The sequence below is a fragment of the Sinohyriopsis cumingii genome, chromosome 15, assembly GCF_028554795.1.
Source record: "Sinohyriopsis cumingii isolate HCF-2022 chromosome 15, ASM2855479v2, whole genome shotgun sequence".
In the NCBI taxonomy this organism is placed as follows: Eukaryota; Metazoa; Mollusca; class Bivalvia; order Unionida; family Unionidae; genus Sinohyriopsis; species Sinohyriopsis cumingii.
This window is the reverse complement of record NC_142975.1, coordinates 120,072,713-120,096,446: the sequence shown is the minus strand read 5'-3', so window position 1 is coordinate 120,096,446 and position 23,734 is coordinate 120,072,713. Positions and strand designations below refer to the sequence as shown.

Here is a 23,734-nt window from a genome sequence, read left to right as displayed (position 1 = left end):
CCCAGCAAAGCTAAATTTCAGAATGCCTGCTTTTCACATACTGCAAGCACCATATTGACACAAGTTATTTGGGGTGGCCCCGAGTGGCTGAGTGGTCTAAAGCGCTATCCGTTATGGATCACTGCCATCTCACCTCTGTCTGCGTGGGTTCGAGTCTCAGATTTGGCTAATGTGGGTATGTGAGAAAGCTTGCCAGTAGCTTCTCGTGGGTTGTTGGTTCTTTCTGGGGTTTTCCTGGGTTCTTCCTCCACCTTAATACAGGCCGCCATGTATAGTCTATCGTGTGCTGAAAAATGGTGTTAAACCCTACAACAACAACAATAACAAGTTATTTGGAGTCATGTGACATTCAGTGACATAGCAACACCACCCTTTATTGAGACAGATGCAGAAAGCATTATAAACAATATCCTCTAAGTCAGCAACTTCATGTTGATATTCTGGTCTACAGCCCAGTGGATTTTATGATATGACTGAAAAATTGTTAAAGCTACATTAAAAATACAAAATCACACACACAAACACACATCTACGGTTACTAAAGTTCATTTTTGGGTTGCATTTGATGTTTGGAATGATCCTGTTGATTTGAGGGTCAAAATGTCCATTGTCAAGGTCACTAACTGAACGAGAAAAAAAAAGTTTTGCACATTGTGTTTTCCAACAGCTACAGTAGTCAAACTTTGTGTATGTCTTGCACCTGGAGTAAGGGTGAACCTTGCAGAGTCAAAAGGTTAAGGTTATTTACCACGATCACTGTGGCTGAACGAAGTAAAATTAAATCTAGAAAAAAAATTTTTAAGGTATTGACAACGCACTTTCATAAAAGTGTGTTGAAAAAAGAAGCCTATTGATTCTGGATTCATAAGGTTAAAGATCAAGGTCGCTGACTAAAAGAAAAATGGTTCTGCATAGCAATCTTAGTTCTAGCCCAGGGGTCTGAAACATGCAGCCCTTGGGCTGCATGTGGCCCAGTAAGCCATATCCTTGGGCCCGCAAAATGACTGACATCTCAAGGTATCATGAGAGATAACAAAGGTGGTGCGGCTCTTGGGCCATCAAAAATGCCCTCATGTAGCCCTCAGGGTGGTTTGAGTTTGAGACCCCTGTTCTAGACCATATGCATTGACCAAAGTATGTAGAGGTTTTGCAGATAACGTATGGATAAAACCTGTTTTTTTAGGGTGAAACAAATCATAGGTAAGGGTAATTGATGCTCTAAACTAAACCAAGTTTTGCAGAAAAATAGTTGTTTTTGAGAAATTTCAGTGACCAGACTTTGTTGATGGCTTGCACTGAGGGTAATAAAGAAACTTGTATATTCTGCAGTCTGGAGGTAAGAGGTCATGGTAATGCTGAGTCTAATAAGTCTGCACAGTAAGCTTAGTTCAAGACCACATACCTTGACCAAAGGTCAAGATCATTGGTTAATAATCTCCGTGGTTGTCCATGCAAAACTAGTGACTATGTAAAATAATATTTAACACAGCATGAGTGTATAACAACTCCTTGATTTTACTCTTGTTTACTTGGAGCTAAATCAAAGGTGCACCAAATGAAAATGGGGTCTCTTGTTTTTGTTTTTTTTTTTAATAGAGTTTTCTAACAGTATACATATATACATTTTCGTCCTTGCAGTAAGATGGTCACAGAGGCAAAATATAATTGCTTTGGCATTATTTATTTCAGTCTTGAAGATTTGGGATTGCAAAACTTCGACACAGCAGGGTTATTTGTCCGTCTTCTGACCCCAACCAGTTTCCTCATAATAATCATCTTGCAGGTCCACTACTTCCACAAACCTTTCCTACAGATGTCCTCCCTTGATAGATACAGGTAAGCATGGAAATATGTTACCCCAACCACCTTCCTGATAATAATTATGCTGCAGGTCAATTAGTTTCACAAAATCTTTTTATGGATGTCGTCTGTCAGTAGATATAGGCAAGAATGGAAATCTGACCCCAACCAACTTCTTAATGACAATCATTTTGCAGGTTCACTACTTCCACAAGCCCTTTTTACAGATATCTTCCCAAGACAGATACAGTTAAGATGGAAAATAGGGAAATCGGACATCAATCAGCTTCTTGTTCATAATCATTTTGCATGTCCACTGCTTCCACTCACCATTCCCTTGCCTGAAATTAAGGGCATACATTTTATGATAAATTGTATAATTTTTGTCTCATCTGTGTAAGGATATTGAAATTTTGATATTGCTTTTCTGGCAGTGAGAGTCGACATCAGGATCGTATGTTTGTGCTAATTATTGGGTAGAAATCATTGGATGGAGCTAAGTTTAAAAATCACATATCTCATAACTTCAGTTTAATCTGGGGGCCCCGAGTGGCCGAGTGGTCTAAAGCGCTCTCCGTCACGGATCACTGCCATCTCACCTCTGTCTGCGTAGGTTCGAGTCTCAGGCTCGGCCAATGTGGATATGTGATAAAGGTTGCCGGTAGCTTCTCGTGGGTCGGTGGTTCTTTCCGGGGTTTTCCCGGGTTCTTCCTCCACCATTAATACTGGCCGCCATGTATAGCCTATCGTGTGCTGAAAAATGGCGTTAAACCCTACAACAACAACAACAACAACAACAGTTTAATTTGTGTGTACCCTATTTAAACATAGTCTCACTTCTTTTTCATGCATTTTCAGTGGAAATGATCCTTTGGCTGACTTGACTGAAACCTTCAATGCGGACGAGGTCAGGAGAGGTACCATCACATACTTTGTAGGGGGAATGCGTTTCAAGAAAAAAAAGTGTAAGTATTAGGGAAGTAAACTTGCTATTCCTTCTATTCGCTTCTGTATTATGTATTGCCCTGTATAAATGACAGTATTATTGGCGTGGAAAGATACTAGGTTATATTCCAAAGATTTGTGTGATTTTTGTCTGTTAAAAATTTGTATACAAGTAAGGTTATGATTCTGATATCAAAGATACCTGCTAATATTACATTGCTGGTTAATTTTGGTGCTTGTTTCTCCTCAAGGATGAAAATTCCCTCCTCCAGTTTGTAATTAGAGGTCTAGAACAAAATGCAACACAGTTGTGGTCCAGTGTCATTTCTGTTTATTTGGAATATTGTCCTTCTTTTCCTTGAATCCCAGATAGTCCTAAAAGTTCTTTCACAACTCCAAAAGTGTGGAGTATTCGAAATGAGATCCATTGGTGTTCTGAATGAAGTAAATCTATTGTACTGATATGCCAATAGCTGTGAATAATGTTGATATGCTAACAGTCTTCATGTATCACAAGAATATAACCTTAAATGTCTTTAAATGAATTCACAGCAATTCCAAAATAGTTACTTTATGAAGTTTATGAGCACCTTGTAATTCTAATGCATAATTAAATAAATCTGCACAAATAATAATTGAACACAGCTAAAGGACTGTCTCCATTACAGATGTTTAAGACAGGAATCATACTTTTGTTACTCTCTACCTTATATAAAAGAAACCTAAGATACAATTTCCAAACCTGGAGGGTCCAAAGTTCATTTCCAGATCACGCTAACTTGTAAACAAGGTCAAGTCCTTCACTGAAAGTCCAGCAGCCAGCCAATCACAATTCAGGTTGACCATAGAACTCCCAAATATGTTTACTAACGAAGTACCTCATCCCAAAGTACAAACCCACCAGGGACAAAATGGGCAAAATTATCAGTTTAATATATTGTGTACTAAATTAGCACACAGTATGGGTATATATATATACATATATATATATATATATATATATATATATATATATATATATATATATATATATATATATATATATATATATATATATATATATATACATACATACATATATATATATATATATATATATATATATATATATATATATATATATATATATATATATATATATATATATATATATATATATATGTAGGGCACCTTCTGATTCAGGGAAGTGGCCAACATTCCCAAGCTAATCCGGTCTTTCCAGAAAAAAAGTAAATACTCTTCTTGCTTGTGAAAAAATGGCCAAGACTAAAATTGAGCAGAGACAAGTGGGGTTTTACAGACCCCTCTACCACCCATTGATTTCAATGGATAGTTACAAGGTTCATATACCCATGTGACTGCTTAAGCCTTCTAGCCTGGTTTAGGTAGGGATCTCCACCTGAATCTTAGCCTCAAATCCCATTCAGGATGCTTGAAGTATGGAATATTAATTACCATATTTTCATATGACAACCTTTTCTCAGTGTTTCCCAGCGACTCTTGGAGGTCATAGCCAAGCTATCAAGACCCCTGCTGTCACTATTGATGGCACTGTTGGCTGAGGTGCTTCACTATATAGTCATTTTAATAGGATGAAACTGGGATCTAGTGAAGACACTGAAACAGCTTTGTAAATGGGATGTTTATACATAAATCAAATAAACAAGGAATGAATCCAACACAGTACTTGTATGCATCGAGTTCAAAGTGGATTTAACAGAATGCTGCACTCCAAGTTCAACAACTGATATAAGGAAATGATTCCATTCCAAAATGGAACTAATCGGAACATGTAACTTAAGCAAGTAATCAAACAAGAATCAATGTATGGACCTTATAAACAACTACGACTGATATATTGATCTATCATCATGGATGCATTGTGATAAGACGGTGAGAATTTACCCTGTTTAGCACACTCACTGAGGTGAAAATCCACAGCCAGAGAATTCTGGGCAATCGGGTTTTTCATTGCTGGCACTTTGTTCATGCAGCAATGGGTAAACTTAACTCATTATTTGGATATAACCACAGCTAAATATAAATCCCCCACAGGCAACACTGACGTGGCAACAGAACCCAAGTATATCATATATAATGCATAAACATTCTATTACACACAATTCCATGACAGGAATGCCACCATGGATCCTTCAGAAGTCATGCTGGATTACATCAAAGATCTATGGAGGTTGGGCCTGCTAGACATGGAATATTTATTCAGCAGGTTAATGCCTTCAGTGATTTCTCAAGATTTGAGAGATAGCAGTACCAGTTAGGTCATGGTTGAATACCATTTGGCCAGACCCTCATTTCTCAGAACTTGTCACATATTTTGAGCTCCAGAGACCTTTTTCTTCTTCATTAGTTCTAGTTTGAACCTTTCAGATGTTCTTTGGTCATTACTACTAATACTACTACCAGGGTTCCCACACTACCGGGAAATCTGGAAAAAATCAGGAGAAATGATAAATTTTTTCCCAACTGAAAAGTTTTTGAATTTTGCAAATATTGATGAAAGTCATGAAAAACCCTGGATTTTTCTGCCACCACTTGATGCCTCGAAACAGTTACGTAATTGAGTCATAACTAAACCGATCTTGAGTTAAATTTATCGAGTTCTAACCAGAATATTCGGAGGGTGCAGTATTGATCATTTGGTTGCTTGCAATAAACATATATGATGAGTCCGTACAAACGCCCAGGGATTAGATTTGTCTAGTAGACTTTTATTTTCAAAGTCAGCTCGATATCCATATCTTTCCTTACATGGAAGGTATGAAAACCAGTCTAGCATCACAAGAGGCCAACATAGTGGTGGCAAAGCGTAGCCGCTTACCGGATGACCTATCAAACTTTAAACGTTGTTAGATCAAGTGATACATGCATGAAATCGATATGAAAATTACTTATTTTCTCAGAAATTGTGAGTATTCAAATTGCTATGTCTTTAATCTGCTGAAAGACAAGATCAAACTACATCATTGATGAAATATGACCTAGTACTCGCGATTTGCTTTGCTAGTGGCATGAGTACACAAATCTAACAACCCACATTTTCAAATGTTGAAGAGAAATAAATTTTAAAAAAATATTAAAAGAAAGTCATATACTGGTTGTAATAAAAATAGAAAAACAAAAGAACACAAAATTCTCCATATTTATATATTCCGAGAACAACTTCTGGAGTTTTGTTGTATCACGTGACTACCATGTTGACATGTGCTCTTGATAAGTCAGACTGGCCAGATTGCTGGTTTTTACAAAAAGTATCTGACTTTCAATTAATATAATTGAATTTCTGTACAACAACATTACATGTGTAAATAAGTTTGTTGTTGATATGACATAACTATTGGACTTCCGATGTCATCATTTGAGATTTGTGAAGTCATGTGACTAGTAATGCAAATGGCGAGTACTGGGTCAGGTTTCATCTAAGTCATAGTTTTGTCTTGTCTGTCAGCAGATTAATGACATAATGATTATAATACTTGATATTTCTGAGAAAATAAATCATTTTCCTATTGACTTCATGCAGGTATGAGTCGATATAACATAAGTTTAAGTTTTCTGGGCCTGCTGGTAAGCAACTAGCATATGTCGCTACCGCACAGTGGCAGCAAATTCCAGATTTTCAGTATGCAGTCGCATGGCCCCCACACCCCAACCAAAATATCCAGATATGAAAAATGGGGTGGGAATATTCAGAGGAAACTTGGGATTAGTAAACGGACTGCTATTCGTTTTCCAAATTGTTGAATCTCAGAGCTGAAATGAAAAATTGTCGTCCCTTGTATTATGTTTTAAAAAATGATACTAGCCCCTGCATCAATACAGGTTTGGGGACTGGTTTAACGAACTACAAGAAGACAGGTTGATTTTAAAGAAAATTCAGTCCTTGTTTATACAACAGTATATAATTTTGAAGGTCTTTTGTCAAAATTTAATGCAACCTTTCTGAAAATGTTTTTTAAATAATGGATTTTTAAACAGACCACCTTAAGGAGATTAAGTTGTTTGAAAAATCTTGTTTTGGATTTTATTGGCACAGATAAATTCAGTGTTAACTCTTTTCATTACAAGACAAAATTCTAATGTTTTGCATTTAAGTTTTGTTTAAATACTGTAATAGGAAATGTTACTTTCTATGACATGCAAATAAAATTGCTATAGAATGCTTTAGACTTTAAGGTTTGAAAGGAAACAAAACATAATTTATGTTCAGTATGTTGTTCCCACTTAGCAACATAATGCAGCGAAAAAAAGTTAGAATTTTTATTCTGTGCATTGAAATGACTTTACATGACAATTCATAGGAATATAATCAAACTTGTTCATGTGATACATTTTGTGGTTTTGTACATGATCATCTTTTCTGACCTTGATGTTTTTGAGGAGTCTTGAAAGAGAAACATCTTAAGATATAGAAAATGCATGTTTTATAATCCAAAATGTATTCCATTCAATAATGGTCATATGTGAACCTTGAAAAGTAAAATTAATTTCATCCTGGAAAAACCCTAGAAATGACCTGGAAACTTATCTTTAGAAAAGCGTGGGAACCATGTACTACTACACAGCACACTACTGCTACTACTACATGCTATTACTGCTTTTTAGTACTACTAGAAAAATATATACCATTGGTATTATTTGACATAAGATGTATGTAGTATTCACACCAGTAGTAACAGTACTCATTGTGTCTATAACTGTATAGCTTGTATGTAGTATTCACACCAATAGTATCAGTACTCATATTTAGAACTATATAACTTGTATGTAGTATTCACACCAGTAGTGTCAGTACTCATGTTTAGAATTATATAGCTTGTATGTAGTATTCGCACCAATAGTGTCAGTACTAGTATTTAGAACTATATAACTTGTATGTTGTATTCACACCAATAGTGTCAGTACTCATGTTTAGAACTATATAACTTGTATGTTGTATTCACACCAATAGTTTCAGTACTCATTGTGTTTAGAACTATATAACTTGTATGTAGTATTCACACCAATAGTGTTAATACCTGTGTTCGGAACTATAATTCACATATTCACACCATAGTGTCAGTACTCATTGTGTTTAGAACTATACAACTTGTAGTTAGTATTCACACCAATAGTGTCGGTACTCATATATAGTATTATATAACTTGCATGTAGTAATCACACCAATAGTTCAGTACTCGTGTATAACATTATATAACTAGTAATCACACCAATAGGTCAGTACTCATTGTGTTTAGAACTATGTAACTTTTATATAGTAAACACACCAATTGTGTCAGTAATCATTGTGTTTAGAACTGTATAACTCACATGTAGTATTGACACCAACAGTACTTGTTGTGTTTAGAACTATATCACTTTTATGAAAACTGACTTTGCCATTTACATATTTAAATAGTTTAGAACATTGTGAACAGTATCCTGTTTCCACAATGTTTTGTAAACATTGCTTCAAAGGAAGGAGATTTTTTTCTTAGATGTATGATAAGAATGATTTATTGTTGAGGATAATGTGCATGTTGATAAGTGTTGTCCGTTTTGTAATAAAATTGTCAGCTTAACCGCATGCTTTCACCGATCATAGTTCCTCTAGTCACCATATGCATTCACCATGATCATAGTCACCTCAAATCACCAATTTTAATTATGTAATACATACCTGGTATCATTACCCGATTTTCACCTTTCTCCTTCTGATATCCTGTAGTGTTTGCTCTGATCAAGTATGGATGATATTCTGAATGAATCCAATGACACTGGACTGGGACTGTTGTTTTTGTTCTAGACCTCTATTACTTATTAGGAGGGAATGTTTTTATCTTGGACTGGGGACTAGCTCCAGGAAAAGAGATAGTTTAATAATAGCAGATAAGTATTACATAACTAAAATTAGTTTTATCTGCCATAAACTACTATTTATCTTATGAAGAATTTACAATCCATTCCAGTTAAATTTTGAAGCAAAGCAAAATGAAGTTGATCACTATTTTAATTTTGGGGTCCTTGTGATCCAGGTAAATCACAGCCCCATTAGTAATTACACTTCCATATTCAAAAGAAAAATTGTTTAACCTAAATAATGAAATAATGACAAATTAAAATGTTTATGATTTACTTTTGAAAATTTTATTCTTAATTAAACACATTTGTCCCCCAAAAATTGATGGGCATTGAGCGAGTTACACATTGGTCATAATCACTCAGTACAACATGGGTTCCACAGTAATGGGATCTGTAGACTTTTTTAAAAATACGGGTTTGAAAAAAATCTTGAACAGTGAGTTGACACTGCTGGCAAATGAGTTGAAGCACATTATGTTGCACATTTTTCTTCAGGGAAGACCTGACTGTAATACTTGAGTATTATTGTATGATTTCATGTACATTTCAGCATGGAGGTTCATGTTTGCAAGAAGATTAAAGAAAGTGTGGCTTGCTACAAGCGATATATGGGCTAACGTTTCCTCATGTCTCTGGCGACTGGCTGAGGTCCACATATTTAAAGTGGTGGCTTTCATAATAATGATGGTCACTGTATTCGATGTGAGTTTTTTACACATAGGCTATAGTGCCAGGCTATTATGCATTTAGTGTCAGAAAATGTTCTTTCATTTAATTTTCTTGGGACCACTGTGTCGAGATATCAAACTAGACGTCTTTTTCACACTTTTCATGTGACGGCTCCAGTGACTTAAATGGTAGAGTGTCTGCCCCAGTCCAAGTCATACCAGAGACTTATAAAAATGGTACTAGCAGCTTCCTTGCATTAACAAGTTAGTGTAAGGACTGGTCAGCCTGGTATCAGGATAATGCAAAGATGCTCCCAGGGCATGTGATCACATGATTCATGCAAAATTTGTACGAATTTATGCACTTGGAAAGCGGTGATACACAAGAACTACCACAACTTAATTTCAAGTTGTGCTTATGAAAATGTACTATGTGCAGTATACAACCTTATTCCTGGGAGCATCTCTGATATTGTGACTGGGTGGGACATCATGATGCATGTCTGGGGCATGATGCCCCAGTGCTGGACATCGCTATAAACTGCCATACTGCAGACATCGTAGCAATATGACTTAAATTGTTTTAAAGCTACATTAAAAATTGAAATCACACACACACACACACACACTTTTCATGCTCCTGTTTGTAATAATGCAGGTGAACTTGCATAATAACTTGTATGTATCATAATTTGTATTGAAGTTGTTTATTTGTACCATTGAAGAACCTGGTGGTTTCAAACATTGATAAAAGGCCTTTTAATGACATCTTTAGGAATTTCTGATATTTGATTAATCTTATCCATTTTTTTCACTCATGCGATTTAATGACATGATTTTTAGTACGACATGTGTTGACATCTCACACTTTTCTGTGGAATTCTTGTGACAAACAAAACAAAGGAAAACAAAAATTTTGTAACTTTAATACCACACCACATCTGGATCATTTTTGACCTGTTTGTTTACATTTCACCTCCCTTCCACTACAAGTCACCCATGGGGCATAATCCAAAATTTCTGGAATATAATATGTTTCTTCCTGCTATGAAAGGATAAATTAAGTTTGGTAAAACTAAATGTTTATATTTTTCATTGAAAGATGTACATCTGACTTTTGAATCCTGCCAGGGGATACTGGGAAGAGAATTGTGTACCTCAGTTTACATGGTCACCATATTGACAGCAAATATTCCAAAGACTTTTTGCCTAGTAGTTTAGAATATGATAGAGCTAACAACAGTGAGATAGATAGACAAACTGACAAACAGAGCTGGATAGACAAACTAACATACAAACTGACTGACAGATGACATTCAGAGAGGTATAGACAGATGACAGAGATCAACAGACAGACTGACAGTGTGCAATCAGAGATGGATAGACTGACAGAGGGCAGTCAGAGAGATGGATAGACAAATTGACTGACAGATGAAAGATAGAGAGACAAATTGACCAACAGATGACAGATAGATAGACAGTGACAGATGATAATCAGAGAGATGGATAGAGAGAGAGATGACAGAGATGGAGGGTTTATGTTTAGTACCTGTCATACTGGGTTTCAGTTTTTCTCTGGATCAGTGATGGAGATTAATTTAGTTTTTGTCACATTGTGTTTCAGGTTTCAGCAATAGGGGCAGTATACATGATCATGATAGCTGTGTTTCTTCCCTTCACTGGCTGTGGTGCCCTCTTGACCCACTTTGCACAGCTGTGGACAGCACTCGTACTAATGGCGAAGATGATCTTCCAATTAAAATTGGTGGACACAAGTTACTGGCTCTCCAACTGTACCATGGTTAGTTATTTACCCAAGGGCATTTTGTAACCTACTTTGTTTTCTGCCTTTGAGATAACATTGGAGCCAGATCTTTCCGTGTGCTTGAAAATTTTTTGTTATGCATTTTAAATTTTGTTTATTAACATTTTGGTATAGTTTGCCTGGGTGTTTGTGTTTGTCCGTTCAAACATGCACATTTGTCCATGCACACCTAAGAGAAAAATGTTGTTTACCATATCTTTAGACTTGCATTTAGAATATATCTCTTGATAGCTTGTTGTACATCCCTGGGGCCTGACATCAGCTGGTTCTGTACCTCATTCACAACAGTCCTGGCATTCTTTTGAATTTTGCCCAGTGTATATGGATATGTCTTCCTGACATATCTAGGTCCAGATTCAAAGTGACAGTAGCATCCATCATCCAATCATACTAATTCTAGCCTGGCTTTGTCACAGAGCACAGTGCAGACAGTTCCTCCCACGATATCCAGTACCAGATCTTCAAAATCAGAGTGGACCAGTACCCGACTGATCCATCACCAAGCCTGACTTGGCTGAAATGCACACAAAGTATCTGTTATGGTGATTTCTCTTTCTTGATAAATGGTACCCATATCAGACATTTGATGATGTTTACTACCAACGATTGTAGTTGACCTTTTCTGGCAAGGATGGATGGGTTCCCACCTCATTTACTGACCCCATCTAGCCACTTCCATAATTGTTAACGCAGTAGGGGGTTTCATTGACAGATTTGTCAAACTTTATGATTTGATCATATGTCTTACTGAAATGGCACTTAAGTTACAGACAAAAGGAATAATAGCAAAAAATGTGACAATATAATCATTGTGATCAAATGTAGAAACTGATTTTTCCATGTTTGATCCAGATAAGGGTTTCATATTAGGTTCATTGGAGTTGGACGGGGAACCAGCCTAACATTTACAGTAGTACCTCAGCCCATATTTTTCATGCAAAATACCATCATGATCAGCCAGATGCTTACAGCATTTATTAGAAGTGGCATCAAATGAACAAAAACACATTGATAATGACAAGGGCAGGAAACCTTTTTAATTGTTAAAACACTCAGCATAGAAGTATAAAAGGAATATGCAGAGCAGGAAAGGCAACTGTTACATTTCTTGGCTATCGCATATCTTGGTGGAAGAGATGATTGCCATTAGCATTGGAAATTAAAGACCCCCCCCCCCCAAATAAACAACCAAAAATAATAATAAAATAACTCAAAAATTACATCAAGTTCAAAGATCTAACTAGAAGTCTATGAGCTCCTTGGGGTATGGAAATGCAGTTTTGAAACTCTACTGTACTTTACAAACCTTTTAGTTAAACATTATGTTTGCCTTCATTGTATTAGTCACAGATCACACTTTTTAAATGCACATTTTCATGGTGATAATATCCATGCATAAAAGTTGATTATACCTTAATTAAAGTTGTTGTAACTTGTGGAACAATTTCGACTGCCTTACTTATGAAGGTATTGCTAGGATTGGCAGGTTAGCATTGACATCAAAAGCACATGTTTATGAGTAGGGAAGACACAGCCTTCTGTGATTATTGAAGAAGACTTCCAGCTGCTGGCCTGGAGTTTTGTCCTTCTGTGCATTGCCACCTATACAATTCTGCATTAATCAACATTTAAGCAAGAAAAGACCATTCTTCCTTCAACCGTTTACAGCCTAGTCAGGCTGCTAACATCTTGCTCTACTTTGAAGACATCTTCAGTACCCCAGCATCAACAGGTCAATTTACAATAGCAACTCAAATCATACTTTATTTGAGCATTTTTGTAAAACAGTTATCTGCACCTGACTCAGACCCATTGATGGAAACCATTACAGGTCTAGAAATGTTGAAGCTGTCTTCCATACACATGGACTGGAAAACTTTCTAAGACTCGCAACTGTTTGCAGAGTTGTAGCAGTTTGTTCCATGCTTGATCAGATGTCAATTGATCCCTCCACTGAGACTGTCACATCTGAGAACCACCTCTACATTTCTGACATCAGGTGCCCTGAGTGGCCAGGCAGTATAAAGTGCTTGCCTTTGCCGATCACTGATATCTCACCCTGTCTACAAGGGTTAAAGTCTCTGGTTCAGCCAATGTGGATGTGTGAGAAAGCTTACCTACCAGTAGCTTCCTGTGGGATGGTGATTCTTCCTCAACTGCTGAAAATGGAAAGAAACCCACAGCAACAACATTTCCTGCATCAAATTACCAGAACAACCACCTTCAAAAGCATGGAGTAAGCAGTATTTCGTACAAGGACATGAAATCCCTTTTTCTGTCTTTGATCACCCCAAATTTCTTATTAATTAGGAAAAATCTGATCTCATTCCCTCCTGCTCTTCAATTATCTAATCATGAATTTCAAAATCTCTTCGTATTGAGTTTGCATCCTGGGAACATGGCTCTAAGATCTTCCATGTACTAGGAGTGTCCAATTTAATCCTGGGAATTTCTTCTGGATTTTCTAGTTTTTGGCTGCTTGTTCATGAGACCTTTTGTCTCAGATGTCTCATGTCTTGGTGGTGGTCAAATTGTTGACAACTTGACCAAATGGTCACAGTTTTGAGTTACATGAAGCCTGATATCTGCAAATAGGATCATGTCTCTTAGCTTAGAGCTGATATTCCATTTAAGGATCTTTTGCCAGTAATCACAATCTGCGTGGATGCTAGTATGACTAGGAAAATCCTGCTTTTTCCAAATCTGCTGCAATAACCACATACAAAGTTTTTATTCCCAGTGCACCTTGCTTATATCAAAGAAGTCTTCAGAAAGAAACATTTCTAGCTTTAAGGAGAAAAAGTTAACTGCAATCAAACTCGAGTACTACCATTCCAAGATTTTTTTGTGTTTCGTTGTCATGGAAGGGAGAACATTGTTCAGAGAAAAGATTATTCCAAATTTCATCAGCACATTGAAGTGGTCCCTGAACTTGCCAGTCAGTAGAAGGAGGTCTCACTTGTTCTTGCTACTCAAAGAAGGGACAGTATTTTCATTTAGGATTTTTTTTTGTCCTGGATTCATTGGGTTATCTGTTAAGCCTACAAGGAAACAGTTATTACCAGCATAGCATTAAAGGAAACTGGTCCCAGTCTGACATTATTCAAACCATGGGATTGAAGTAAGATATAACATTGACCAGCTTCTGTCAGAGAGGGGGCCCAAGTGGTCTAAAGCGTTCATCATTACAGATCACTGCCATCTCACCTCTGTCTGCGAGTGTTTGAGTCTTGGGCTCGGCCAATGTGGGTACGTGAGAAAGCTTGCTAGTAGCTTCTCATGGGTTGGTGGTTCTTTCTGTTTAACCTCATCAGCAACATGACAGACTAAACTTCCATGTCAGGCAGCAGCTTTTGTACAAGCAGAACTTGCATGAACACAATCTTTATCTTAAGACCATGTTCCTTGACTGATCTTTGTTATTGTTTACCTGTAACTCATGAAACTAGAAATTGTTGTATATACATGTTCCTGAACAAAGACAGTGCCCTCTCTTGGGTAAAGGGATGTAACTCTATATATCTCTTACCTATAATCCTGGTATGTTTTAATTGGGTAATGCATTTGTAGAAGAAAGTTTTATTTTAAAAATAATTTATTAAAAATACTTGGATAGTACTTACCTGATAATAAAACTGGCACTCCTTTCCAAGCCCTTGTTGCATTCAAGGAAGAACATTCACTTCAGATCCGTTAGTATCAGTCATTGGAGTTAGGTCCCCATCTCTATCCAAAGGATGACAACACTTATTTAAAGAAGACAAGAAACCATTGGAAATATAGAATAATAATAAAAGAACTATAGAAGAAAACCTTATTCTGAGTTATCATCTGCAACCGTAATGCCAATATTTAAATATTAGCATGTCTTCTAGGAGCTGAAGTTCCATGACCTCGTATACAAAGTTTCTGCACCTATTCGGTTACTCTCAGGATGTGACGTCATAGTTGCGACTCCAGCCTCCCAAGTGGGAGTTTCCAGAGTAAAAGACAATGCCATTTTGCGTTGCTTACGGGTGTAATAGCACATTAAGATAAGCCTGTGGACACCTTTTTTTTCTTTTCCTAAAGACAAAGGCATAAAGAAAGTATGGATACATTATTACAAGCGAGTCATTTTCAAATTTCAAAGCAAAGCTCTACAGCACTCTGTGCTCATTACATTTTTCAAAGGAATGTTATGAGAGGGATCCTGAAAAAAATGGCAGCTCTAGGATATGCAAATGCTAGGCCTTGACTAAAAGTTGGCACTGTTCCAGACATACCATTGGATATTTTAAATCCTGGGAAAAGTGTTAAACGTGTGAGTTAAGAAATAGGCAGAAGGCTAAATAAGTGACCACAAAATGCAACAATCAATTCACAAATCTTTTATCTACACCAGCAGTGCTAAAAAAATCTGATAGCCCGACACCCAGGGCCCCTCTGATTTTAGTTCGGATCCATCCTATATTCAAAGTGTGGTGCCCATCGGGCTTGTCGAAACAAAAATTGTTTGCCTGAGGAAACTTTGATCCCGCTGCTGAAATGAGTAAATGTATTTTCAAGATGTTGACATACATGCCTTAACACGGCATAATCTAAATCAAATCACCACTGTCGTAGGTGAAATTGAGATCTGATTTTAATAAAATGGAAGCTTTGCTTAAAATGGTTCTAAACCTGTCATGTTTCAAGAAAACACAATTTTCAGTAATCTTAAAAAAAATTAAAAAATTATTTAAAAAATTCAGTTTATGCCTGTTACCTATAGTATGTATAAACGGTAATCTGTAATGATTGGAAATGATGTGAAAACTATCCCTTGGGATGTTTAAATACATGTAGCAGCGATTAAAAGAAAAGAGGTCAAAGGTTCACATTAACCGGCTGACAATAGAAATAGGGGGAAGGAGACTATCAGCCCCACCCCCTTGCCCCAATGTGCGAGCGCCCATGGGATGTGCCATTTGTCCCTGTGATACACCTTATTATTCCTCCAGGACAAGCCCGTTTTTCATATTCTGGTCAGCTCTGGCTAAACTGCAAAATAGCTAAAGTTTTGATTTAAGTACACAAACAATAAAGCCAGTGTGACTAATTAACAGTTAATCCTTATCCTTGCATTTATGTTGTGAAAAGGACTGCACTACACAGACATACTTCAAAGAAACCATGTTTGACAGTGTGTGTATGTAAGCACCAGCAACTGATTACCAAATAAACGATGACTATTTTGTTGTAACATACGATGCCTTGGACTTTAACTTTTCAAATCTGCAGTCACAAGTTACCATACATGTGGCAACTATTTTTCAAACGTTTTATGCCACACCTTATTTCCTTAGGTTTAAGTCGTAATGCATGTAACACTGTTTACTGAATCAAATATTTATTCTGAATTAGTTCTTTGGTCGCACATATACTGCATGGTATATTTTGTTTTATTCCTTCTTTTAATTTAATCATGGTAATCAAACTTTACATATACAGTAGAGGAATGTCAGGTGTTAACTGGCCAAGTTTCTTTGATGGAAATGGAGATGTGATTTTCTTTGCCGAGAAAATTTCACTGCATTCACAGTGATCATTCATTTAAGCTAATTGGTGACAATTTTATTCTTGTAATTTTTATATATACTATATTACTGTTGCAGTTGTTTAAAAACATCTGAAATTTACGTGAATAATGTTTAATCTTAACGTTCTATTTACAGAAGAAAAAAAAACCTGTTGTGTGATATTAATTATTTTGTCCAGTGCCAGATTTAGACTTGTGGGTGTGATTTGGATTTTTAATGTAGCTTTAACAATGTTTCAATCATATCGCTATGATGTCTGCAGTGTGGCAGTTTAAACATAGCAAGGCCTTCAGATATGGGAAGCTATAGAGGCCCTATTGGGTATAAAATAAAATTGAGAGGCCCCTTCAGACTATGGGCCTTAAGCTGTAGCTTGTTTAGCTTATGCCTAAATCCGGCACTGATTTCATCACTACAGTATTCACAAGTGATAAAATAGATATGGCATCTGTAGATTGCGTATGTTATATCTATTTTTTATGGGTTTTCTTTTTTCTTCTTCTGAGAAATGAAAATTGACAGACATAATATAATAATTGGGACTTCTCTGTGAAAAATTGGGAAATATTATGAGAGCAGCAGGTAGATGAGGAAATACCCCAAAAATCTGAGGTTTTTCTCTTGGCTTGAGAGTTGACAGGTATAAACTGTCCGGGCTTGTGGAATTTCAGTTAGGGCTTGAGTTTATTAAAGTCACCAGCCCGGGGCTTGTGCCTTAAAAAAAATTCTTTGAGCACTGACCAGTACAGTACATAAACTTTTATACCAGACAGCAGATTCAACTTTTGAATGTGCAACCCAAATCTGGTCTGCTCCTGTCTGTCTCGCTCGCCACGTTTATGTTAGTATTCGAGGACTGGCTAGTATTGCTTCATGGGACCACGTGATCTGTTGCCTCAAACAAACTCGGAATCGTATCTTCCACACAATATTATCACTACCCGCTTATGATATTTAATTTATAAAGATTACAATTGAATTAAAATCTGTAGAGAATTACATATGTAAAAGGAAAAGTTTGATTTCTGGTATCCTTTAACTATGAGAAGCTGATGATGAGGTGCGCTTACCATTTTTCATTCTCTGGAGCTAGATATATGAGGTAGTGGAAGGATTCCTAATGCATTATGAGTGGGTAAGTACTATTGAGGAAAATATTTTCTCAAAAATTAGTATCTGCCTTTTTTGGTAAAAGAAAATAATTGTGTTTTAAGGTGGTTATAACAAGCCATATGAATCTAAGACTAAAATACTTAGAAAATGTGTACTTGCAATTTAAAATTTTGATTTTGTTTTTGTCTCATGTTTCAGACTGACAACTCCAGTGAGCAGCTTCCTGAATACTTTCACAGCACCATTGATAATGCTGTTTGGGTGGGGCTTGAGAAGACTAATAGCATTGCATATTATTTCAGGGTAAGTCTGTAAATAATGTCTTACCTTAAATCATGCAAAACCAACACATTTGCTGCCAGATGTCATTATATAAACCAATATGGTGCTTGAGTTTAATTTTAAATATTCTCATTGAATTGCCCTTCGGGATTGTCCCAAAAAATGTTATCTAATTTGCATGCATGAAACCTTGAATATGCCAACTAACTGCAGCATATTCATTTTGAAGTTCTTGAAAGAGACTGGAAAATTATTAATATTTCAGCCCCCTACTTGGGTTTCATCTGTAGGTCCCTCGACCTTATAAATTTCACAGTTTGTGTACAGAGCTAAGCATGCGACTGATAATAAGGGAATGGTACTATTTCTGTTCTCTGTATTTCAATAGTTACATATTTGTAGCACGCACTTGCCCTTCAAGAATAATAACACTGGACAACAAATTTTTACAAAAGTCATGTTACTGAAATAAAATTAGTCAATTCTTATCAATTTTTATGTGCTGAACACGAATATGACAGTCAAATTGCAAAATTGGCTCTAGTTTTTTTGTAATCTGCAAGAAATTAATGTTTACATAACGAAATGCATTCCAATAGTAAAAGGTCAACTGTAATAGCCTACCTATAAAAAATCAAGTCATTGACTACATCTTAGATTTCTTCGCCTGTCTCTTGTACAGCTGTTCGGGAGCATCTCTGAGGAGTGTCCAGCAGTAGTCAGCCAGCATTGTAGTGGACCATTTTCCCTGGTATCTTTGTTCCATTGTTGCGATATCTTGATGAAAACGTTCGCCGTGTTCATCACTAACAATACCACAGTTGCTAGGAAAGAAATCCAAATGGGAATGAAGGAAGTGAATCTTTAGAGACATATTGCAGCCAAGTTTCTTATACTTCATCAACATGTCTTCTACTAGTTCCTTATAGTTTTCTGCCCTAACATTTCCGAGGAAGTTTGTAGAAACTAGGCGAAAAGCATTCCATGCTTGTTTCGCGTCACCTTCCAGCAAGTTGTTGAACCGGTCATCTTTGAAAAGCTCTCGAATCTGAGGACCCACAAAAACTCCCTCTTTAATCTTTGCTTCGCTGAGTCGAGGGAATTTTTCATGCAGGTATCGGAATGCTGGCAAAGTCCGGTCAATGGCTTTCACGAAGTTCTTCATCAAACCTAGTTTGATGTGAAGGGGTGGTAGCAAGATTTTCTGAGCCTCAACCAGAGCTGGGTGTTGGATATTCTTCTCTCCAATGGCTACATTCTGCCTGTGAGTCCATTCCTTCCTCATGTAGTGCATTTCCCTTGCTCGGCTATCCCACTCGCATAAGAAACACATGTATTTTGTATATCCTTGCTGCAGTCCCATTAAAAGGGCAACTACCTTCAAATCACCACAGAGGTGCCAGCTGTACTTGTTATACTCAATGGAATTCAGTAGCTGCCTTAAGTTATCGTATGTCTCTTTCATGTGGACAGCATACGCTACTGGAATAGATGGAAGAATGTTTCCATTGTGCAAAAGCACAGCCTTGAGACTCAGTTTCGAAGAGTCCACAAATAGTCTCCATTCTTGTGGGTCATGAGTGATTTTTAAAGCATTCATGAGGCCCTCAATATCGGAACAGAATATCAGATTACTTTCCTTTCTGAAGAAAGGCTCCAATTGCTGGTGGCGCTTTCGATATGCAGTAATTGTGACATCTTCTTCTAGAAGATTCCATTGTTGGAGTCTTGATCCTAGCAATTCTGCCTTGTTCTTTGATAAGTCCAAATCACGAATCAGGTCATTTAGTTCTTCCTGTGTTATTCTGTGTGGGGTTGATGATGCACCACAGTGAAAATCTGGATCACTGCATGCTGATGGACCAGGAGAAGAACAGGTCGACTCACCTTTGTCTTCGTCAGATGAATCAAGAGAATATTCTGCTGGAGGTTCTGGAATAGGAAGTGGAACTGGTCTCAATGCAGACGGAATGTTTGGGTAGACTATTCTCGACTTCTTTCGCTTCGTTATTCCGCCGGAAAGAGGAGGAACCAAGCAGAAGTAACAGTCATTTAGGTGGTTGCTTGGCTCTCTCCACACCATTGGGACTGCAAACGGCATTGATGACCTTTTGCAATTCAACCACTGTGAAAGCTGTGTTGTACATGTAGCACAGCATATATGCGGAGCCCAAGGCTTGTCTTGGTCACCAACCTTGCATCCGAAGTAAAGATGATATGCCTTCTTCACTTGAGAATTGATACTTTTCTTCTGGTTGGCAAATGTCACTTCCCCACAAATATAGCAAAAATTGTCCGCGGTATTAACACACTTTCGAGGCATTACTGTTCTTTATTGTACGTAAATGGATAAAATAATAAGTTTTATGTAACAGTAGCTTGAACTGTCTCGCACAACGTCTAAAATATTTTAAATGCTGAACCTATCTGATTGGGCTTTATATAGTACACTGCTTACGTCAGCTTCAGCAGCCGCCTGGCATTAGTATAATAGGCCTACACATGTATAGTACACTGCTGACGTCAACTTACTTCAGCAGCCGCATGGCATTAGTATTGCATTGCATCAGAAAATGATGCAATCAGCTGTGGATGATGTGAGCATGATGGTATTATGCAATGTTACATCATTATTCCGGATGTTGCTGCAGTCCTACTGGAGAAATTTACACAGTGAAACATAGAAAATGAGGTATATGAATATCTTCAAAACGAGAGCCAATACAAATTTTTCACGGTTATATTCGTGTTCGGCACACCAAAATACTACAGATTAGGGCCTTTTCAAGTCAGTAATGATTTCACTGTTGACCAGTGTAATGAGCCAGCTGTCTGTTGCTCATGCTGACTTGGCTGTGCATCACTGGGTAAATGTATTGAGTGGTATGTATTGGATTGTTTGATAGTTAAGCTAATCTAAAGGATTAGTGACTCATAAAAATCTCCAGTATAATGTTTTTCATCCATAAGGAACTGATATAATTAAACTGAATTTTAATTTTGTTCGGAGAGTTGGTAGTTGCTGGTTCTACTGATATAAAGAGTGAGGTCATACTCAACTTTTTTTCATAAGTACACAATTTTGAGACACTGATACACATAAAATGAATCAGTTCAAAGCATTTTTTTGTAATTGTAAGTACAGCTCTTTCAATGCCATTTATACAAAAAATTAACAATATCATTTTTGGCAGGTGGATTTAGGGTCAGGGCAAGTGATTTTAAGGCATTTTCCTTCAGGTCTTTGTCTTTAAAATTTTCATTGAGCACTGATATGTGTGGTGAGATATAGTAGTTACTGTTTGGCATATGGCAGCATTGATAACAGTATTATCAACAATGTTGAAGATTTGTGTGGTGAGATATAGTAGTTACTGTCTGGCATATGGCAGCAGTGATAACAGTATTATCAACAATGTTGAAGATTTGTGTGGTGAGATATAGTAGTTACTGTCTGGCATATGGCAGCAGTGATAACAGTATTATCAACAATGTTGTGTTCATGTTTTGAAAGTCACAAATCTTAAGCATCAGTTGGTACATTTAAGTGAAAGTTTGGATATTATCTTCATATATGTTTTGCCTGCCCTACAGACCCTTATGATTTCCCTGTAAGGCTTATGGAAACTATACTTAAGTTACTGACTTGTGGAACAATAGCTAAAAATATGAAAATATAAGGACTGCAACCAGATCCAGATATTGGTTTGTGTGGGTCTGCAGAGGAGAAATCAATTAAAAATTCAAAACAATCAGCACAAAAATAATTATTCAATTGCATGATCATGATTGGCGAAAACCAGGAAAGGTGACAATTGCATTATTATTTTCATTCATTTTGAGTGTTACCCAATGTAGGAAATGTGATTGTTGATACCACATAAAGTTACCATCACTGCATCAAACCCAGTTTCTAAACTTTTCAAATGCATGTTTTCCAAAATAGTAAACAGCATGATATTTTGTTTTGCACTGATTTAACTTACATATCAGCAGCCTTGTTAGGCTTGGCAGGTTTGCTGCTACAACAATGTATTTTTTATCATTGTAAACAATACTAAGGTTTGTGTTAAATCACTTGCTGTATTTATTTGGATAATATTGATATAGGTCTAAAGTTTATGTTGTCTTCTCATCTTGCCTGTCTCACATACCTACATGGAAAACTTCTGCATGACAGTTGTCAAAGTTTTGTTAGAAAATTTATGAAAGTCAGACACAGGACTTGTAATGTCAAGCATATGGATACAGGTGAGATCAGTTTCCATGGTACACTTCATTTTAGTGTAAATATTAAATAATTTGTTGCATGTCATTAAACAACATTGTTAAAAATATTGGAATACAACATATATCTACCCTGATGCCCCAGATATGCCCGGAATGGAGTACCTTTCCTGTGGTTAATACCCTGATCCCCCAGATACACCTGGAATGGAGTACCTTTCCTGTCGTTAATACCTTGATCCCCCAGAAATGCCTGGAATGGAGTACCTTTCCTGTGGTTAATACTCTGATCCCCCAGAAATGCCTGGAATGGAGTACCTTTCCTGTGGTTAATACCTTGATCCCCCAGAAATGCCTGGAATGGAGTACCTTTCCTGTGGTTAATACTCTGATCCCCCAGATATACCTGGAATGGAGTGCCTTTCCTGTGGTTAATACCCTGATCCCCCAGAAATGCCTGGAATGGAGTACCTTTCCTGTGGTTAATACCCTGATCCCCCAGAAATGCCTGGAATGGAGTACCTTTTCTGTGGTTAATACCCTGATCCCCCAGAAATGCCTGGAATGGAGTACCTTTCCTGTGGTTAATACTCTGATCCCCCAGAAATGCCTGGAATGGAGTACCTTTCCTGTGGTTAATACTCTGATCCTCCAGATATGCCTGGAATGAAGTGCATTTCCTGTGGTTAATACCCTGATCCCCCAGAAATGCCTGGAATGGAGTGCCTTTTCTGTGGTTAATACCTGTTTATAACATGTAATACAGTAAAATTCCTAAAAACTGACCCCTTGGTATACCAGAATCCCTTCAAGATTGAATGGGGGCTTGTTGCAAATGGTTCCTTCTTTTATATCATCAATTTTTTTCTCAATAAACCAAAATGCCACAACTCCAGAAACTAAAATAAATTTTGATCCAAAGTTTAATTTTACACAGATAATCTGCATAAAACTGAAGCTCACTTCAGACTGTAAATGTATTTTAGTAGCTAAGATTCATACCCATGCAGGCCAGATTATTTACAACAAATACTATAGTAGGCTGTTCAGTAAAAATATGTCCCAAGGGCATTCAAGGTTAAAAATACTTGACATGCAGGCTGACATAGTTTAAGGTCAACAAAAAGCTGAGTGGAAGTCATTCAACTTTAAGTATAAAACAGCTTTGAAGTAAATTATTAAGTAAGAACTTATGGAGAAAGCATTAAAAAGTTTTTTTTATCTGCTTATTATATAATTGTAATTGATGCTATTTATTTTGATCAATAGATTGTTGTTTTATTTTGCTGTCAATTAAATACCCAGGTTTTATGAGCCAGGCATATGGTCTCATTTTTTTATGCTTTGCTGACTGAAACCAACAAAGCATCTTTTAAATGAAAGATTAACTCAAGGCTTTATTAACCAGGCATGGGCCTCATTTTTGATACTTTGCAATCAGTATTGATTTTCAG

At 36.8% G+C, this 23,734-nt stretch overlaps 1 protein-coding gene across 11 annotated transcripts in view; it reads left to right on the top strand.

The window, feature by feature from the left end:
- The window catches only part of LOC149782598 (piezo-type mechanosensitive ion channel component 2-like), a 263,620-nt gene that overhangs the window by 109,264 nt on the left and 130,622 nt on the right, over positions 1 to 23,734 (top strand). For all 11 annotated transcript variants that reach the window (XM_089934052.1, XM_089934060.1, XM_089934057.1 and 8 more), the window contains 5 exons: positions 1,690 to 1,836; positions 2,659 to 2,765; positions 9,155 to 9,306; positions 10,897 to 11,073; positions 17,970 to 18,074. In XM_089934052.1, coding sequence (XP_089790178.1) covers positions 1,690 to 1,836; positions 2,659 to 2,765; positions 9,155 to 9,306; positions 10,897 to 11,073; positions 17,970 to 18,074 — 688 coding nt within the window. The remainder of the gene's footprint in view (positions 1 to 1,689; positions 1,837 to 2,658; positions 2,766 to 9,154; positions 9,307 to 10,896; positions 11,074 to 17,969; positions 18,075 to 23,734) is intronic.